Below are 20323 nucleotides of genomic sequence, written 5' to 3'. Positions count from 1 at the left end.
TATTATATTGACTTCATCAATATCATTATCAAAATTAACACAAAGTGAATAATTATGATATATAAATAAAGAGGCGTCCAGTTTATCTGGCTTTAAACGAGTCCTTGTCTCCTCAAAGGCCCTACCAGCAGCTGAAAACGCCCTTTCACTGCTAGCCGCCTAAAATAATTTAATAAGATCATATTTTATGTATAAATATCTAACCTGTTGTTATTGAATTATATACATAAATAAATTTTCATATAATACAAATGACATAATTTCTTTATTTTCATCATATATAAATGAAAATTTCTTCCATACATCGGATTTTCCATTAAGATTCTCCTTACTTCATACTCTTTTATCTTAATCTTTTCACCAATTTTTTTTAATTTTGCATCCATTGAGATATTTTTTTTAATATGGCTTTGTCTAAAATCTAAAAAAATATTTAAAATGACTTTAATCAATTAGACTGAAATAAACAGAGTTGGGCAGTACTGCGAATACTTGTATCTAAAGATACATGATACAAGATCCCTTTATATCTTGTACTCAGTATATTTTGACATTTTTAATAAGATACTGATATCTGTATCTAAGATCCTTAATTCTGAAAAGAATCTTGTATCTTTTTCATTTTCTTGACAAAAGATACAGATACAGATTTTTTTTAATATTCATGTTTTAAATTTTACGTATCACAGTATACATCTTATTTTCTTTGAGAATCTTGTATTAATTTCCTAATTTTTTTCTGCCATATTTTAAAATATTGACAACCAAAATTAGCTGGAAAATTTACAACTCATATTAAGGTAGATAGATAAAAAAATAATAAAACCAAAACGAAATAAGTAAAGATTATATTTTATATATAAATGTAACTTAGAATATCATTACCAATTTTATATAATATTTTTTAATTTCTAGGATGATTAACATTTATGGTAGTGAAATTTAAATTAGAAATAAGTTCCCCTGAATCAAATCCCAATCTTAAATTTTATATGGAAATTTTTTAAAACAAATGTTAAAAAAGACAATGTATAATAGGCTAGATAAATAATAAATAATGAATAAAACTTATCTTTAGTACATAAAATATGTCTTATCTTGTAATTCACGGGAAACACACAATTTAGTGATAAAATAGTTTGGTAAAATAATAATTAATAATGACATGACATGTTAATATGATTGACATTTTAATCCTAAAATGTGATAAATATTAAATAATATGATTTTATAATTAATATTATAAATTATACTAACTATTTAAGATATTAATATTATTATTTATTTTCGGGTCGGGTCGGGTTTTCGGGTCGGACAGCTTTTACAACCCGACCCGAGCCCGAACCCGAGAAAAATTTTTTTTGATATCCGAACCCACCCCGAGCCCGAGGCTCGGGCCGGGTCGGGCTATGGACAGCCCCTGCAGTTCTCTATTTATAGCTACTAGATTTATTTGAGGATATATTTTTTAAACAAATAAATTTGTAGCCACCTTTTGTTTTAACATTAATTTGAAAATATTTTTCATTTGGAAATGGAAAATTTGTTTTATTGTTATCAAGAACAGTTTTTCCAGGGTACCTTCCATTTTATTAATATTATCATTGTTTGACTCACATCAATTTGGATATCCATGAGATAACATTTTAAATAATTTACACCAGATGATATAGGTATATAACACAAATTGAAAATAAAAATTTCAATTTCAAAATTAAAAATAAATCATAAAAATTATAAAAATTTTAATTAATTATGATATTAAATTTAAATTTTCATGTTATCATTATGTTTTTAAAAATAGCCATTTTTAAAATAGGGTGTAATAAAATGCGAAATTAAAAATATATAATAGATTACATAGCCCAAATTAACATTTGAATCAAAGATATGGATTGTGGCTTCAATAACACACCATGAAATTGATTTAAAATTTTATAAGATATTTATTATATAATTGGTGGTATGAGGAATGAGATACACAGTATACAATTTTCACTAAAATATCAATAAATTACTTTCATCAATATATAATGAATCATTCTTTTATTCAAAGGATCTTTGCAAAAAATGATTGCTTGAGACTTATAATGAGCGAATTATATTCATTAATAATATTTTGAGTTCCATCGAATAATCTTCCATGCCTTATTATCCCTTCTTTTTTTCTTCTCCTTCTAGTTTTTATTAACTATTTTCTTTTTTAGACATCCTCTTTTTAAATCCTATCCTTTCTCCTCTAAATTCTATTTTTATATTTTTCACCTTTATTAATTTTTATCTTAATTAAAAATATTTATACACCACTATTGACAATATATAATATATCATCTAGTATAAATAAACCAATGGCCAGAGTTGTTAATGGCTACTTTTAAAAGTAGCGCGCTACCGCTATCGCTATTTGTCAAAAAAAGTAGCTCGCTATTAGCTACTATTTTAAAAAAGTAGCTTTAGCTACTATTAGGCTACTTTTTATAAAAAAAATTTAGAAACAATTTTTTATTTATTTTGCATATAATGTAATTGTATAGTAAATCTAAATAATATATAAAAATCAACATTTATAAATATATAAATATAATTAATTTTGATTATAAAAAAATTTATGTAATAAATTTTAAATATTTATGGTAATTTGTTGAATTTTAATAATAAAATCATTTCAATATTATCATCCCCAAGTCTAGAACTACGATCAGAAAGTATTAGTTTTGCCTTACTAAATAATCTCTCTGTGTCTCATCTTCAGCATTATCCTCACCAAATATTCTATATTCATATTAAATAGAATAAATTATTAATCCCGTTTTTAATAGAAATGTGTAGTGATATTTATCAAAAATGGAGTTGTAAAATCATTAGGTTGCCATTCTATTTAAACCTCAGGAATTGTGATGTAACTAAGTAAAAATATTTTATCAAATGAATACATTGAATTCCCTGTACTGTATATAAATTGATGGATATTAATCAATAAGAAATAAATATAGTAAAAATCTAATCATCCATGAAATATTCAATAACCATATTATATTAAATGTTAAGCTCAATGACACTGTGCAATAAAACTAATGAAATAATCCATCTCTGTTGTAAATTTTATTAGTTAAATTCACTAATTTTTTTATAATTTGATATAAATTATGATATAATATGACTAAAATATGTATGTATTTAGTTAATAAAAATTCTATATATAATGTGAAATATTAAACAACTTTTAAAAAAATACTGAAAAATTTAACTTAACTATTACTTGATTTAATTTTATTACTCTAAATATTTTAAAAATTATTTTATAATACTGAAGGCCTTCAGCTAATTGGACCCATTACGGTCACCATCTTGCAAACTTTATTATGAATCCTAAAAGACTTGTGGACGTCAATAATTTTATTTGCAAGTACATCGTATGTCTGGCATATTATCCTTTTGAGGGCTAATTCTACTGATCTACTATTTAAAGTCCAAGGGTCTAGCCAATGGCCTGTGATTCCTAAATAAGCTCTAAAAATATTTAATCAGATCAATTTATAAATATAAATAAGTGTTTACCTTCTGTTATGTGTCCAACTATCTGCCGTGGTACATATATAAGATATCTCATAATTCTACTATTTAAGCATCTTTCATCATTTTAAATTTATCTGCTATTTTATTCACAAGTGTCTGGCGACATAAAATAGTTATACCAGGTGATAAAGTTTTAATCATCATAGTAAATGATGGATTATCAACCAAGGACATTGGCTGAACTGTATCAATTATAAAATCCACAATATTATCAGTTAATTTCTGAGAAATATTAGCATTTGTATTATTAATTAATTTTGTCTGAATGGAATTAGTGTTTTTGGATGTAGATTCACCTATGCCAAAGTTATTTAAATGTTGTTCAATTTTCTTAAAACTATTAGCATGAACAGTCTTATAAAATAAATATTATTATTTTATGTAAAAATGATAATTTACCTTTAGGTGTTTCTTGAGGTTATAGCTACTGGATTGATTTGAGGAAATATTTTTTTTACATTTTAAACATATAAATTTGAAGCCAGTTTTTGTTTTAATAATTATCTTAAAAAATTTTTGAAATCTAGGGAATGGGAAAGTATTGCTATGAATATTATTTTCTTCCCTGGTATCTTCCATTTCATTAATATCATTGTCTGACTCTGAATCACTTTCAACGATTTGGATATCCATATGCGATGCCATTTTAAATTATTAACACGTGATTTAGGTTTATAATATAAATTGAAAATATAAATTACAAATTGAAAATATATTTAAATTTCAAAATTAAATAATGAATCATAAAAATTATAAATAATTATGGTATTATATTTAAATTTTCGTGCCTTATACTTACATTCCAGAGTTGTACATTTGCTCAAAATAAAAAGATCTTCAAAGATCGATCTTTGAAGATAAAATTTGAAGATCTTTTATTTATAAAAAAATTTGAGCAAAGATCTTCAAAGATCTTCATGATATTTATTTTTTTTACCCCTTTATTAAAAGCCCAGATGTTTTTCAATTTTATTAATATAATATTTCTTTTATGTTTTATACCTCTCCTCCCGCCTTGATGAAAGAAAAAAATATTATTTATTTTTTAAGCATGTTAAATTAAAATATAAATTCAATAAAGATGCACCAACAATTTTCATAATCGTATTTTATAAAAAAGGTTTTACCACAGAAGGGTAAAAATTTAATTTATATCATTAATAAAATGTTAAATTCAGAAAAGCGAAAATTTTTAATCGTTATTTTTACATAAATGGGTAAAAATTAATATTGTAAAAAAAATTTAAGTTAAAATTTCAATGAAGATGTATTGTAATTTGTAACACAAAAAATTGACAATTGTCATAATCGTTTTACTTAACTTTTTTTTTACGCAAACAGGTTAAAATTAGATGTAAAATTAAAATTTAATAAAGATGTACCATAGAAAAATGACAATTATCATAATTGTTATAATTTAACTTTTTTGATTTTATTTTGGCGATAATAGGTTAAAATTTATATCAAGAAGATGCAAAATAGAATTCCAATAAAGGTGTAGGGGAGACCGGGGATAATGTGTTCCCGGGGTAGGTATTTCCTTCTCAAATAATTTAAAAATGAATAAACTTGGGGATTTGAAATTTAAACCAAATATGTATTTTAATAAGGTGCTTAAGTAGGTCTAAAAATGTATCGGACAAAATTGCTCATGAAAAATTTTAAATGCAAATTTAAATTTTAACATACCCAAAGTAACTTTTTAAAATTTTACATTTTCACTAATAACTTTTTTTATAAAAATATTTCAGACTAAATATTAATTCTAAATGATAAAAAAATCTCCATTCTATCATTTATAAAAATATTGACAATATTTGTGGTAATTTAATATCAAATTAAATTTTAATTAATTGTGAAGACAGAGGGCAGGTTTTGGCGGGGTACCTATTAGTCATTTTTAAGCAGGGATTATTTTGAATAAAAAATATTCAACTAAATTTATAAAAACATTAAAAGCCACTAGTTTTTCTTGGGCCACGAATGACATTATGAAGATGATTGACTTATTTTTTGTAAATTATATGACAGTTTTAAGTGATAATAAGTTCTTCCGGGTAATATATATAATATAGATGAACCTAATAAATTTAACATATTTGACAATTTATTTCTATTTATTTAATTAGAATTAATATTTTTATATAAATTTTGTTTTAAAAATCTACAAATAAACAAAGGATATGACACGCAACGCGAAAGGATAATAGGTACCTCGGGTGTTTTTCATAATTCTTAAATTTTCATTTTTTTAAATTTCATATTAATTAAAAACTAAAAGACTTTTTTCTTAAATATTATTTTCTACCGTAGAGATATATGTAAAGAATAAAACTACGTTAAAACCTTATGGAAAAATTGCTTCGTCTATTTTTTATAGCACTTCAATTTTTTATGGACAATATAACTCCGGTCTCCTCCCCTAACATAGAAAAGTGACAATTGTCTTAATCGTTATTACCTAAATTTTTTGATTTTTTTTTAAGTAAACAGGTTAAAATTTATTATTAAGATGTAAAATTAAAATTTAAATAAAGATATACCATAGAAAAGTGACAATTGTCATAATCGTTATAATTTAACTTTTTTTTTTTTGACGCAAATAGGTTAAAATTTATATTACTAAGATGTAAAATTAAAATTAAAATAAAGATTGACCATAGAAATGTGACAATTGTCATAATGTTATTATAAAACTTTTTTGAACCTTGTTAGATATAATATAGAAAACTGACAATTATCATATGTAATATTTTTAAACTTTTATAAAATTTAAACAAGGATAAAACAAAAACATAGAAATTTGACAATTAGTGATTATTTCAAAATCATTGAAAATATATGTATTGTTTAGAGGATTCGTTATTGATTTCCTCTAAATCTAATTTGCATTCCAGCCAGAGTTTAAAAAAATCCCCTATGGTACAAGATTTTTTTTGTAATTTTATTGTACATGAATTAGCCGGCGATAATACTGTGAGATATGTTTGAATTCTATCCCACAGTCGCGAATTAATAAATGTTTCAGAATATATTTGCCCCATTTTAATGTAAAAAATTATATTATCATTCAGATTTTTTATATTTTTTATTCAAAATAATCCCTGCTTAAAATTGGCCTATAGGTACCCCGCCAAAACCTGCCCCCTGTCTTCACAATTAATTAAAATTTAATTTGATATTAAATTACCACAAATATTGTCAATATTTTTATAAATGATAGAATGGAGATTTTTTTAACATTTAGAATTAATATTAAGTCTGAAATATTTTTATAAAAAAAGTTATTAGTGAAAATGTAAAATTTTAAAAAGTTACTTTGGGTGTGTTAAAATTTAAATTTGTATTTAAAATTTTTCATGAGCAATTTTGTCCCAAACATTTTTAGACCTACTTAAGCACCTTATTAAAATACATATTTGGTTTAAATTTCAAATCCCCAAGTTTATTCATTTTTAAATTATTTGAGAAAGAAATACCTACCCCGGGAACACACTATCCCCGGTCTCCCCTACATCTTTATTGGAATTCTATTTTGCATCTTCTTAATATAAATTTTAACCTATTATCGCTAAAATAAAATCAAAAAAATTAAATTATAACGATTATGATAATTGTCATTTTTCTATGGTACATCTTTATTAAATTTTAATTTTACATCTAATTTTAATCTATTTGCGTCAAAAAAAAAGTTAAAAAGTTAAATAAAAACGAATATAACAATTGTCACTTTTCTATGGTACATCTCTATTTAAATTTAAATTTTACATCTTAATAATAAAAATTTTAACCTGTATGCTTAAAAAAAATCAAAAAAGTTAAGTAATAACGATTATGACAATTGTCACTTTTCTATGGTACATCTTTATAAAAATAATTTTACATCTTAATAATAAAAATTCTAACCTGTTTTCGTAAAAAAAATCAAAAAATTAAGTAAAACGATTATGACAATTGTCACTTTTCTATGGTACATCTTTATTTAAATTTAAATTAAACATCTTAATAATAAAAATTTTAACCTGTTTGCGTAAAAAAAAATCAAAAAAGTTAAGTAAAACGATTATGACAATTGTCACTTTTCTATGGTACATCTTTATTTAAATTTAAATTTTATATCTTAATAATAAAAATTTTAACCTGTATGCTTAAAAAAAAATCAAAAAAGTTAAGTAATATAATAACGATTATGACAATTGTCACTTTTCTATGGTACATCTTTATTTAAATTTAAACTATACATCTTAATATTAAAAATTTTAACCTGTTTGCGTAAAAAAAAATCAAAAAAGTTAATTAAAACGATTATGACAATTGTCAATTTTTTATATTACAAATTACAATACATCTTCATTGAAATTTTAACTTAAATTTTTTTTACAATATTAATTTTTACCCATTTATGTAAAAATAACGATTAGAAAAATTATCGCTCTTCTGAATTTAACATTTTATTAATAATATAATAAATTAAATTTTTACCCTTCTGTGGTAAAACATTTTTTATAAAATACGATTATGAAAATTGTCGGTGCATCTTTCTTGAATTTATATTTTAATTTAACATGCTTAAAAAATAAATAATAGTTTTTTCTTTCATCAAGGCAGGAGGAGCGGTATAAAACATAAAAGAAAAAATATATTAAAAAAATTGAAAAACATCTGGGCTTTTAATAAAGGGGTAAAAAAATAAATATCATGAAGATCTTTGAAGATCGTTACACAAAATTTTTAAAAAATAAAAGATCTTCAAATTTTACGATCTTCAAAGATCTTGCTCAAATTTTACGATCTTCAAAGATCTTGCTCAAATTTTTGAGCTAGATCTCGCTCAAAAATCTTCAAAGAAGATCTTTTGTACAACTCTGTTACATTCATCATATTTTTTAAAAGTAGCGCGCTAAAAATTTAACAATTTTAAAAAAAGTAGCCGCTATTAGCTATAGCTACCAAAAAAGATAGCGCTCTACTTTAACAACTCTGCAAATAATATTATGAATTCTGGAGATCTTTATAATAGGTGGATACTTGATATTATTTTGACTAAAATATTAATCAGGCCGATTTTAAAAAGTGATTTAAATAGGGCTACTATCGTTGGATGTTTTATATTTTTATATAAATAATTTTGGTTTTTAACTGAAAATATTATTATATTTTTCTAAATTATAGTTCGTTATTTTAAAAAATATTTTTTGGGTGGTGGGGGATGTTTAGAGGAAACATTGCTTAAAATTATATGTACAAGAAGAATAAAATTCCCGATGCTATTTGGTTAAGTTCCTGCGTTTGGTAAATAAAAAAATTCATAAATAACATATTGTATATGTCATCTATCACGTGACCTTTCAATCGTCTAATTTTCGCAAAGTATATTTTATTGCCCTCTCTTTTTATTTAAAAGAATGTCTATTAACAACTCTGTCGAAATTCATATATCAAACCCACCTACAGATCTTATTTCCAATATTGAATTTCACCCAACTAATAATAACTATCTATTAGCATCATCATGGGATGGACATTTATATATATATGATATTAATTCAAAAAAACAAATAAAAGCTAAATATAATTATCATTCTTCAATATTGGACTGTTGTTTTCAAGTTTTTATCTTAATCATTTATAATTTTTTTAAATATAAATAAGGATGGAATACGAGTAGCAAGTGGAGGATTAGATGGGAATTTAAACCTTATTGATATTAACCAAAATTCAGGTAATATATTGAATATCTATAACTATTGCTTATTTATTTAGAAAATGTTATTGGAAATCACAATGCACCTATAAAATGTGTTGAATATTGTCCTGCAATAGGTGTCTTTGCTACAGGGAGTTGGGATACTTATGTAAAATTATGGGATCCTCGATTTCAAGAATCAAATGATATTAATAAAGATAATTCATTGGCACAAATGAGTAAAGTAAAAAAAAAATTATAAATTTATTTTTAAATTTTACAATATTATTCTAAAAAGGTATATTCATTAGCAGTCTGTGATTATAAAATTATTGTTGGAACAAGTGAGAGAAAAGTAAATGTTTGGGATTTAAGGATGAAACGTATTGAGCAATCTAGAGATTCTGTTTTAAAATTTCAAACTAGACAAATAAAAACATTTCCAGATAAAAAAGGATTTGTTCTTAGCTCTATTGAAGGTAATATGTTCAAGATGTTACAATAAATTGCTTAATGCATATTAATTACTTTACCTTCCAGATACTTGTATTAAACTACCCATAAAACAATTAATATCTTAAAACTCATTTAATTTAATATAAAATGTTAATTGATTATTAATAAAAATTGAAATATAATATATTTATAATGGATTATTGAAAGGGAGAGTGGCTGTAGAATATTTAGATTCTAATCCAGAGATTCAAAAGAATAAATATGCATTTAAGTGTCATAGGATAAAAGATGATGTGAGTTCAATTGAAAAGGTGTACCCTGTAAATGCCATTGCTTTTCACAAGCAATATGGAACATTTGCCACAGGTTTATTAATTTTGTTTTTTATGATCATTGGTATATATTTTTTAAACCCACCCGGAATATTTCCCATGAACAAAAAATACTTGTACTTTGATATAATAAAATAATCATTTTGACAGGTTAATGATAAAATACGAAATAATAAATATTGTTTTATAAATTAATATCTCTAAGTACCAGCCATTAGTTTCTTTAAATATAAAAATTAATTGATTAAAAATTTTGATGACAAATGATCTCACTGGACGCGAAAGGGTTAATATGTTTTTTATAATTTTTTATTATTAATTTGATTAGTTATATAGCTTCAGTCAACCCATTGATTTATCAATATAGTGATTGCATTTATCAAAGATATGTGAACTTTGAACTTGGCCTGGAAGTCAAAAAAGGAAAAACCTTAAAAATCTAGGCTGGGCTTAATTTTTTTAAAAGATTTAAGTCTGGGCCAAGCTTAAAAAATTATTAAGGCCAAGTCAAGATAATTAGTGGAAAATGTTGAGAAATCTTATATTGGAGTGTTTAATATTCATTTGCTGCTCATATTTTTTTCCCTTTAGAACACTTTGCAAAATACAGCCAAATTTTTTAAAATAAAAAAAAAATATAAGCTGGGTCTTGCAGTAAAATAATAAAAGTCTGGCCATATGAAAAAATCTTTGGCCAGCCTTTAAAAAAATCTTTAAGAAATCTAGTCCACCACAGTACAGGTTTGGAAATTTTTTTTCAAATCTAAGCTGGGCCTGAAATTTTTATTTTTATATTGGTAAGTCTCTGATATTTTTTTCATAGAAACTATTGAATTACCTTATCTTCATCCTTAGTTGGAGTCACTTTTATACATTGTTAATTCCAAAATCTGGATCCATTTTTATATTCTGACTGTGATAAATTATCTCTCTTTTCTTAATATTATTCACAATTCATTGAAGATGGTTTATTGTCAATTGTATAACTATTTCACTTGCAATCTTTGCTATTTTTTTTGTTATCCATTTTAACATTTACAGGGATAATTACACTTCTCTGAAATATAAACCAGAAGATGATGTAATTAACATTATAATTATATCTGAATTTAATTACTATTTTTTTATAATTAAATAATATTGCTGGGTTAAATTCTGTATTTTTTAATAATAATTATAGGGAAATACTTGGATAATTTATTTATATCAAATTAATTAATATAAAACTAATCAATAACCCACTACACTTTTAGTGTTAACCAATTTATAAGTCACCTACTTTTCTGCTAATTTCTTAAACAGTGTATTACAAACAACCATTTCTATAGCATCCTCCCCCCTTCAGGATTTCTCATGCAGTATCAGCTAGCAAATGATTTTTTTTAAATATCAATATTCTTTAACTTTAATACCTAACTACAATTTATTTTTTAAATCCTATTTTTTACAAGGTGGATCAGATGGGTTTGTCTATATATGGGATGCATACAATAAAAAAAGATTGTGTAATTTTCACCGATATCCTAATCAAATAACATCTCTCGCTTTTAGCCCTGATGATAACTTTTTAGCCATCAGCTCTTCCCATTTACACAATTTTTCAGAATCGGACACCCATTCCGATATGGTTGATAAAGAAGGCGACTATTATAGTGATAGGATTGATCGAATATTTGTGAGGGAAGTCAGCGAGAAAGAAACTAAGCCTAAATAGAGTGTTTGTTTATATCATGTTATAAATTTTTTGATCTTGTGGGATTGTATCATGAATTTGACATTATTTTGGATTATTTATCTTCTGAATAATATATTTTTTGATAATTTTATACAAAGCCAATAAGTCATAGCATTTCACATTGTGAATTGAAAATATAAATTCACTTGGATACACATTTATATTGATATTGAGTTAAAATATATTATAGCGTCATTAAAATAGATATATCTTAATTCTTTTTAATTTAACAAACGTAAAATGATTTTAATTATAACCCAACCTTCACTTTATTCATTCTCTTAAATTCTGTTACACTGATAAGCCGCCCTTTTGATTCAATATTTAATAGAGCATTATATAGGTTTGGCAAATGTCATAATTTTCTTCATAAAAATTGATTTATATGATTAACGTTTTTTGTATATTTCAATCAATTTTAAAAATATGCCTTGTAGTAGAAAATGAAAAATTCCACCTGGACGCTTCCAAACATCGGTCCCGTCCTTTTCCAGACAGTTCTTGAAAATTTGTCTTAAATAGTCTATTCTTCATAATGCATCATAAGGATACGTCTGTCCTAAAGACTAAATTTTTAATTTAAATAGGCAATTTTATATTATAATTTTAAATATAAATCTAATATTCATTAATGTACTTTATTAAGTTCTTAATGAATATAGAATGCTGTAGGCTATCTCTTGCTGCTAACCTTTGGCTATCTCTTGTTGCTAACCTTTTAGCTATGTTTGCCATAAGCTATAATGAACAAATTTTATTCTGCTTTGACTCCAAAATCAAGTTAACGATAGCGATTATGACTTTAAGATTCTTATATCGAGTTACTGCACCATCAGGAAAAAAACATTTTTGAATTTTGATTTTAAAAAACCAAACATAAAAATTTGGTATTACAAATTTATTAAGGTTTACTTTTCTACCAAGATTGAATAAAATTAGTCTTTTCTCAATTAACACTAATCTTCTTTAACCTTTATTGATATAAAATGGTTTTTATCAGACATTATACCGCTGTTTTAATCTAAATTATAAAATTTTCTGATAATATCGAAAAACACTTCCATGCTTTATAATATTTGAATTGGATTAGAAAATTATTATTTGGGAGTCAAGAATTTGATAAGTCAGTGAATATCTTAATTTTTTAATTTCGAATGTGTACTTCAAATTTATTTTTAAATTACTTAATGATTTCACATTCATCGCAAAAATATAATCTTTTGAAAATTTCAAACCATCTTAATTTTTTCCTGGGTTATTTTTAAATAGAATATCTTTTTTCCCTTGCTGTTTTTAAAAATTGATGTCTCGCCTATTTATGGTAATGAATCGTTTAGATGCTCAAGGGCAGCATTGGTTGTTAAAGGAAATATTATGCTGGTTGATATATATAATTTTTTTACGACAGGCAATTATTTAACCGTTTATAATTTATTCTGGTTGATCATCCAATAAAGTAGGGGAGACCAGGCCTAGTCGGTTCAAAGGATTTTATTTTAAAACCAGTAAAGATTAAAAATTGAAATTTAGTTCTAAAATAGAATTCTATAATATCCATAATTGGGGATGAAAATAATTTATAATATTTTGCTATTTAAATTTTTATCCGTTATGACATGTTTTTGACGTAAAAATTACAATATTTTCACTTAATATTATTAGGTTGTATTAAAAATTAAAAGTTTAAACATGACAAAATGAACATTATATGAAAGTTATATATCTATTTTAATATTTGGGAAAGTTTCAGATTGATATATAATGCTTAAATATATGTTAAGATCAAATTAGTAATATTACCACTATTGAGGTTAGTAGAATCGTGGCTAGTCGGCGCAATCAGTCAATTTTTATTATATTATTATGGTACCCAAATATATATGCAAAATTTAAAATAGTAAAATTTTTACTAAAAAAAGATTATGAAGAAACTATAAAACTGTATGAAAATGATATCTCATTAAGAAAAATACCATTTATTACAGGTTAAAATATAATATTTTATAAATGTAATATATTAGATAATAATTATTATATAAATTTATTAATGTGATTGATTTTTCATAATACATTTCAATTTTAATATAATATCAGACCTAAATAAATATCTTGCAAATAATAATCTTCATATATATATTGTGATAATATATTATATATGGTCACAGATATTATATATATTGCATATATAAATTTTAGCCTGATAATAAGATCAATTATTTAAATTAATTATATCTAGCAAACTAATATAATATATATATTTTTTTTTTAATTGACAATATAATATGATTCAAATTAATACCTTTTATTAGATATGAACATTTTAGCATATAAATTTTAGCCTGATAATTATATCAATATATTTAAAATGAATTATATCTAACAAACAAATATTTATATATATATCTATTTTAATTGACAATATAATATGATTTAAATTAATTCATTTTATTGGATATGAACATTTTAGTTATCAGATTATATTTAGCCTGATAATAAAATCAAATGATGTTATATATAAATATAGAATTAGATAAATTTTAGTAAATTTATTAATAAAAAATGTGTGTATTATATGTAAACAGGATTATAAAAGTTTTCATAATTTTGAAGATTGATTTCAATGTAGAGTGGTTCTCTGTCAAAAAAGATTGTTATTTTATTTGTTATAATTGTAAATAGAATATTATATAAATAAAGTATCATAGTTATATATTAAAATCTGAAAAAAAATTTTTTGTCCCATAAGAAGCTAAACCACTTGATTCGACTAGCCCCAATTATCCGACTAACCACGGGTTCTGGGCTACTAGGTTCAAAAAATGACTTATACTTAAACCTTTCTAGAGAAATAATTATTAAATATTTAAAAAATATAACTATATATTTATAGGTAGATGTTTAAGGTATCTATTGGTATTTTGTAAGATCTTATATGATCATTATTTTCGGAGCTATGATGATTTGGCAAAAATTGTCCCGACTAGCCCTGGTCTCCTCTACATTTCTTAGGCCTTCACATCTCATATGTTTATTTAAATTTAATGGATTGTAATTACTGTTTAAAAAAAAGAAAAAAATTGCGAACTTTAGGATCGAAGTAAATATATTACACAAATCAACAATAGATCACCACCCTTTCCAATCTTTCATTTAAATTAATAAAATATTTATAAGCTTTAGATTTAAATATATTATAATTAATGATTTATCAAATATTTATTAAGAATTTTTACAATTGACTAGGAATGTAAATTTCTCGAGGAACTATAATTCAGAAAAAAACTGGAAATTTCCTTTAAGAATTATTTTATTAATATATTATTTAAACAAATATTTTATTTTTTCTATTACTTCGTTTGAAGATGAAAACTATTCTAGATCTCTAAAATCTATCAATATAACATTTGTCTCGCAACATCGAAATCTAGGTATCCAGAAAATCGGTTTACCACATCTAATCCTTTATTAACTTCATTGACTTTAAAATTAAATCAGCAATAACTTGAGTCAAGTATATGAGTAGGGTAATGCAATGCACATTTCAATTCGGATCCCCTGATATAAATAAATGCTTGAGGAATGTCTGATAAATTTGATTTATCCTTTTCCATTACCTCTATGTAGAAATGACTACAATCATATAGCTGTTCAAGATCATTTTAAAAACTTAATTATCAAGAAGATTAAATTTCTTATCTATAAAAATATGGAGTAGGGGAGACTGGTGTTAAGTGAACCCCGGGGTTTGGCAAACCACTTAATCTCATTTTAAAATTAAATACACTAGAAGGTTAAAATTTTATCCTAATATAGTTATAGACAAAATATATTTTGAAATAATTAATTACTAAAAATTTTATTTAAGAAATAAAATTTTGATGAAATTTCCAAAAGATTTTTACATGACAGAATTTTAATCTTTATAAAAATATATAATCATTTATATGTAAATTAAATTTTATTGCAAAGTTTAAACATTCTTCTATAATTTGGGTAAGTTTTATTAATATTTATCAAATCTAGATATTATTTCAATCATTTGTCAATTTAGAGCTAGCGAGTTTTGCTAAACCATACACGTCAATTATAGCAGTTAGTAATGAAAAAAATTTCAAAATCTTGAAAAGGCAATTTCATGGCTGTTTATGATTGGTATTTAGGATTTATGCTAAGAAATCTTAATCTCTCCTTAAAATTCATATTTTTTTATGTCAAAAATGTTTATTAAATTAGCTAAAATTAAGTTTCAACTTTTATATATAATTAGCTTCAATTTATAAGTATTATGATATTTTGAACAGTAAAATTATTATATACATATCATTATTAATAAATAAAAATGCATTTCAATTTATTATGGCCTAAAAAACCTATGGTTTAGGAAGCCCCTTGAAGTGGTTTGCTTCACCCCGCTATTGGGGCTTGTTGAACAAAATTTTCACTTTACAAAAAATAAAATTTAAAAAAAATGATTATATTCTTAAGATTTTTTATAAGGCACTTTATAGAGTATAGTTTTAGGTATCCAATCATATATTATATTTATATTATCTATAAAACAACATGAGCTATAGCCAATTTTGTAAAAATTGGTTCGACTAACCCCAGTCTCCCCTATTGCCGTAAAATATTTTAATTTTTTAACAGACTACAAGTTATAACTACTATCTAAAGAGTTGGGTGGGCTATGCAACTTTAAGAAAACAATACTATTTTTATCTTTAAATAGTTGTTTTTCCTTAAATGTGTAAAAAATGTTGAATTTTACATGTTTAATAATAATTTAAGCTTTTGCTACTAAAATTTAAATTGGCAATATTTTATTGACTAGTTCTTTTGAAAGCAAATTAAGTCCATGAGATGAAGACCCAATGTATTCATTAGATATTTAATTCTCACAGGGTCCAGGCTTTCTTCATTACTTGCATTATTTATAAATAATGTGTTTTACTCCTAAATTCACTAGATATAGTATATATTCTCCCATATGTATATTGGTCTCCGTTTAATTAATTTATAGAAAATGGGACTTGGAATTTCTATAATAAAATATATAATACATTCTACTCTTATATTTGTCCACCCATCATTAATAAGGGTCAAATTATCTTATTCAGTACTAAATTTTTAATCCTTTAATATTCACTGTTTAACAAATTTTTGGGTTAACTATAGGGGAAATTTCGAAACTCCCCTATATTGCATGCCTAAGACGAATGATTATGACATATCTCATAAACATGTACTCAGCCTAACTTGAGATTTTATTTTTTATTAATATACTAGCTAATAACCCGTCAAGAATGACGGGGTTGAGGGGTAATTAGTTAGTTTGTATATATATAGTACTAAATATGCTTTATAGTAAAATTTAGGAGAAAAAAAGATAAAATTGTTGCAATGTAACCCGTGAGCATTAAGGGTATTAGTAATATCAAAATTTAAATTTGTGATAGGAATTATATTGGGTAAAATTAAAAATAGAGATGCTTCTAAATTTTTGAATTATAAATATGGGCTAGACATTGTTCTCTAAAAATTTTGTTTTGCAGACACAGCAGGCCTGATCAAAAAACCACGTCCCATGCAACTTTCCCAATATTTTGCCATTTATTTCTATTGTAATTTAATAATAATGTCTTAATTTTAATTTTATATTTAGAATAAAATTTAAATTTGTGATAGAAATCATATTGAATAAAATTTAAAATAGAGATGCTTGAGAATTTTAATTTTAAATATGGGGTAGACATTGACCTAAAAAATTTTTTCGCAGACATGGCCAGGCCTGATCAAAAAACCAAGTTTCATGCAACTTTCATAAAATTTTGCCATTTATTTCTATTGTAATTTAATAACAATGTCTTAAATTTAATTTTTATATTCCATTTATTTCTATTGTAATTTAATAACAATATCTTAAATTTAATTTTATATTTAGAATAAAATTTAAATTTGTGATAAAAATCATATTGGGTATTTTTTTTCTCAAACCTGGCCAACCCTTTGTAGTTTTTCCCCAAGCCTGGAGATATATAAATCTCTGAAAACCATATTGTTGGGAAAATTTTCTCAAGCCCGCCAAAGACCATAATAATTTTGTTAGTTGAGAACTGAAATAAAATATATAAAAGTCATAATTCAATTAAAAATAAAATCAATGAAAGTTGCATTGGTTTGGTTTTTTAATCAGGCGTGGTGATTTCTGCAAAAAAAAATTTTCAGGCTAATGTCTAGCCCATATTTAAAATTAAAAAATTTTCAAGCATTTCTATTTTACATTTTACCCAATATGATTTCTATCATAAATCTAAATTTTATTCTAAATATAAAATTAATAAGACATGTTAAGGATGTTGAAGCAATATTACATTGATCTTGATTTTCAGTACTACTACACTTTGATATTGATGCAATAAGACTTTGCTCTTGTCTTTACTTGCTTCCACAAAGTTCCTGTCTCCGTCTGGCTTTCTCCTTATGCTGATATAATATTAAAATTTAAAAATATATACCTATTAAGCTCAAATTATATTTCACTCAATTAAAAAAAACCCTTAAAAACTAATTTGATACATCTGATTAATAAACATTCAAATATTAAATATCTGAGTACAAAATAATTATCCAAAATTCAAAAACTCTGAAATGACTTGTACCAATTTAGATTTATACCAGAACATGGCAATAATAAGACTCTCAAAAAGGGAAATATTGCAATGTAAGCAATATATTACTGAATACTTCGCCTGATAGAAATCTTATCTCATGATATGCTTAATACAATCACCCATTTAACAACACAAGAAGGAGTTATAAAATTATGACTTTAAAGAGAAGACCACATATTTAAAGGCAAAATTCTGTTGCTGACTTAAATAAACAAATATCAAACCATTCTATCATCATTACCATGAAAGGAATCTGTTCAACTTGCAAACTAATAAATATAAAAAAAGATGACCATCTTTACAAACATGGCTCTACAACCCTCCCTTGCATAGGCTCTAATACAATTTGCACAAAACTTATAGAACCCCCAATCAATACCAAACACATACAAGTAAATAACAAATCACTAAAAGAATTTATCTTTATTAATAAAACACCAACAATTAAGCACATCCCAACTAGTGTTAACTACCATATCACAGACCATCTCACCAAATTATTTGATAATATTAACTTAGATTTGTCAATCACAAATCATTATATTAATCTCTTCACTTTCCCTTTTAAATGTCTCTCAATCCCAAAAGATAAAAAATCTATTTCACTACCTAACGACAGATTTAAAAATACGGATAACTTAACACTTCTAGAACACATCAAATATCCCAATAATCTTAATGAAAGTTTCAATAAAATCTCCAAAAAAATAAATGATGGCGACGTATGTGGTGCCCTAAAATTAGTCACCTCACAAACAAAACTATTGAAAACTTAAAATCTCTTCATCCACGAGCTTGTTATACTAGCTTACCAAACCCTCCGCCCAATATCCCTCCTCTCACAATATCAAACCAAGATATACGCAACACTATAAGCGAATTTAATAAATTTTTAGCAGCAGGTCCTAATGGCTATAGACCTTCCTACTTCCAAACATTTCTAAAATCTTCCAATTCAAATAGTTTTTTTTAATTCACTTACAACCTTCCTCAATAATATAATCACTAGAGATATCCCCACATTAGCTCATCAAATAATATTTGGATCTAACTTGATTGCATTTGAAAAACCTAAAGGAGGTATCCGCCCAATTGCTATCAGTTCTTTCTTCAGACGTCTGATTACTAAAATTATCGCAAAAAAAATAAACCCGATACTCATTCCCTGCTCGGTACCAATTAGGCTGCGGAACAAAAGGAAGCGTAGATATAGCCTCTCACTTCTGCGAATTTACCTACAACATCCACCTACAAACTCCGTTCTTTGCAAAATTGATTTTAAGAACGCCTTCAATACTGTATATCGGCACTCGAATCCTTTTACGACAATTTCCTCCAATACTCGCGCATCGTTGACATCTGCTATACCAATAGCACTCCCCTCGTTTTCAATGGTTGCACTATATACTCCGAAGAGAATGTTCAACAGGGCGACCCCCTTGGCCCTATTTCTGCTTAGTAATATGATGAAAGGTCTCAAATCTGATTTTGAACTAGACCTTGATCTATGGTACGCAGACGATGGCACACTATGCGGTAACCAACATCAAATAAGCAAAGCCTTCTACCACCTCGAAAGAGAAAGCCCCAAAATAGGCCTAGAATTAAACAAAACCAAAACAGAAATTTGCTTACTCAACCCCGAGATTCCCCAAGACTCATTTAAAGATTACAATATTATCGAAATCGAAGATATCCAACTCTTGAGCTCCCCTCTACTTAATAATAAAATTTCGGAAAAAGCTATCGATAAAACCTTCTCCGAGTTGTAAAACTTGGAAAAGTTCATCAATCATATACCATCGCACCAACTTTTTTATCTATTAAAAAAAGTGCCTATATTTACCTAAAATCTCGCACCTCTTCC

General features: G+C 25.0%; 1 protein-coding gene across 1 annotated transcript; it reads left to right on the top strand.

Moving 5' to 3' along the window:
• Positions 1-8959: 8959 nt before the first annotated feature.
• LOC135931452 (mitotic checkpoint protein BUB3-like) lies at positions 8960-11898 on the top strand. The gene is made up of 6 exons (XM_065468575.1): positions 8960-9185; positions 9229-9298; positions 9340-9506; positions 9561-9741; positions 9926-10084; positions 11502-11898. Exons 1-6 carry the CDS (start codon positions 8982-8984, stop codon positions 11762-11764), a joined length of 1044 nt encoding a protein of 347 aa, XP_065324647.1. The 5' UTR covers positions 8960-8981; the 3' UTR covers positions 11765-11898.
• The last annotated feature ends 8425 nt before the right edge of the window (positions 11899-20323 follow it).

This window comes from Gordionus sp. m RMFG-2023, chromosome 1 (genome assembly GCF_954871325.1).
Source record: "Gordionus sp. m RMFG-2023 chromosome 1, tfGorSpeb1-WG-v2, whole genome shotgun sequence".
Classification (NCBI taxonomy): Eukaryota; Metazoa; Nematomorpha; class Gordioida; order Chordodea; family Parachordodidae; genus Gordionus; species Gordionus sp. m RMFG-2023.
This window is presented reverse-complemented; position numbering and strand designations above follow the sequence as displayed.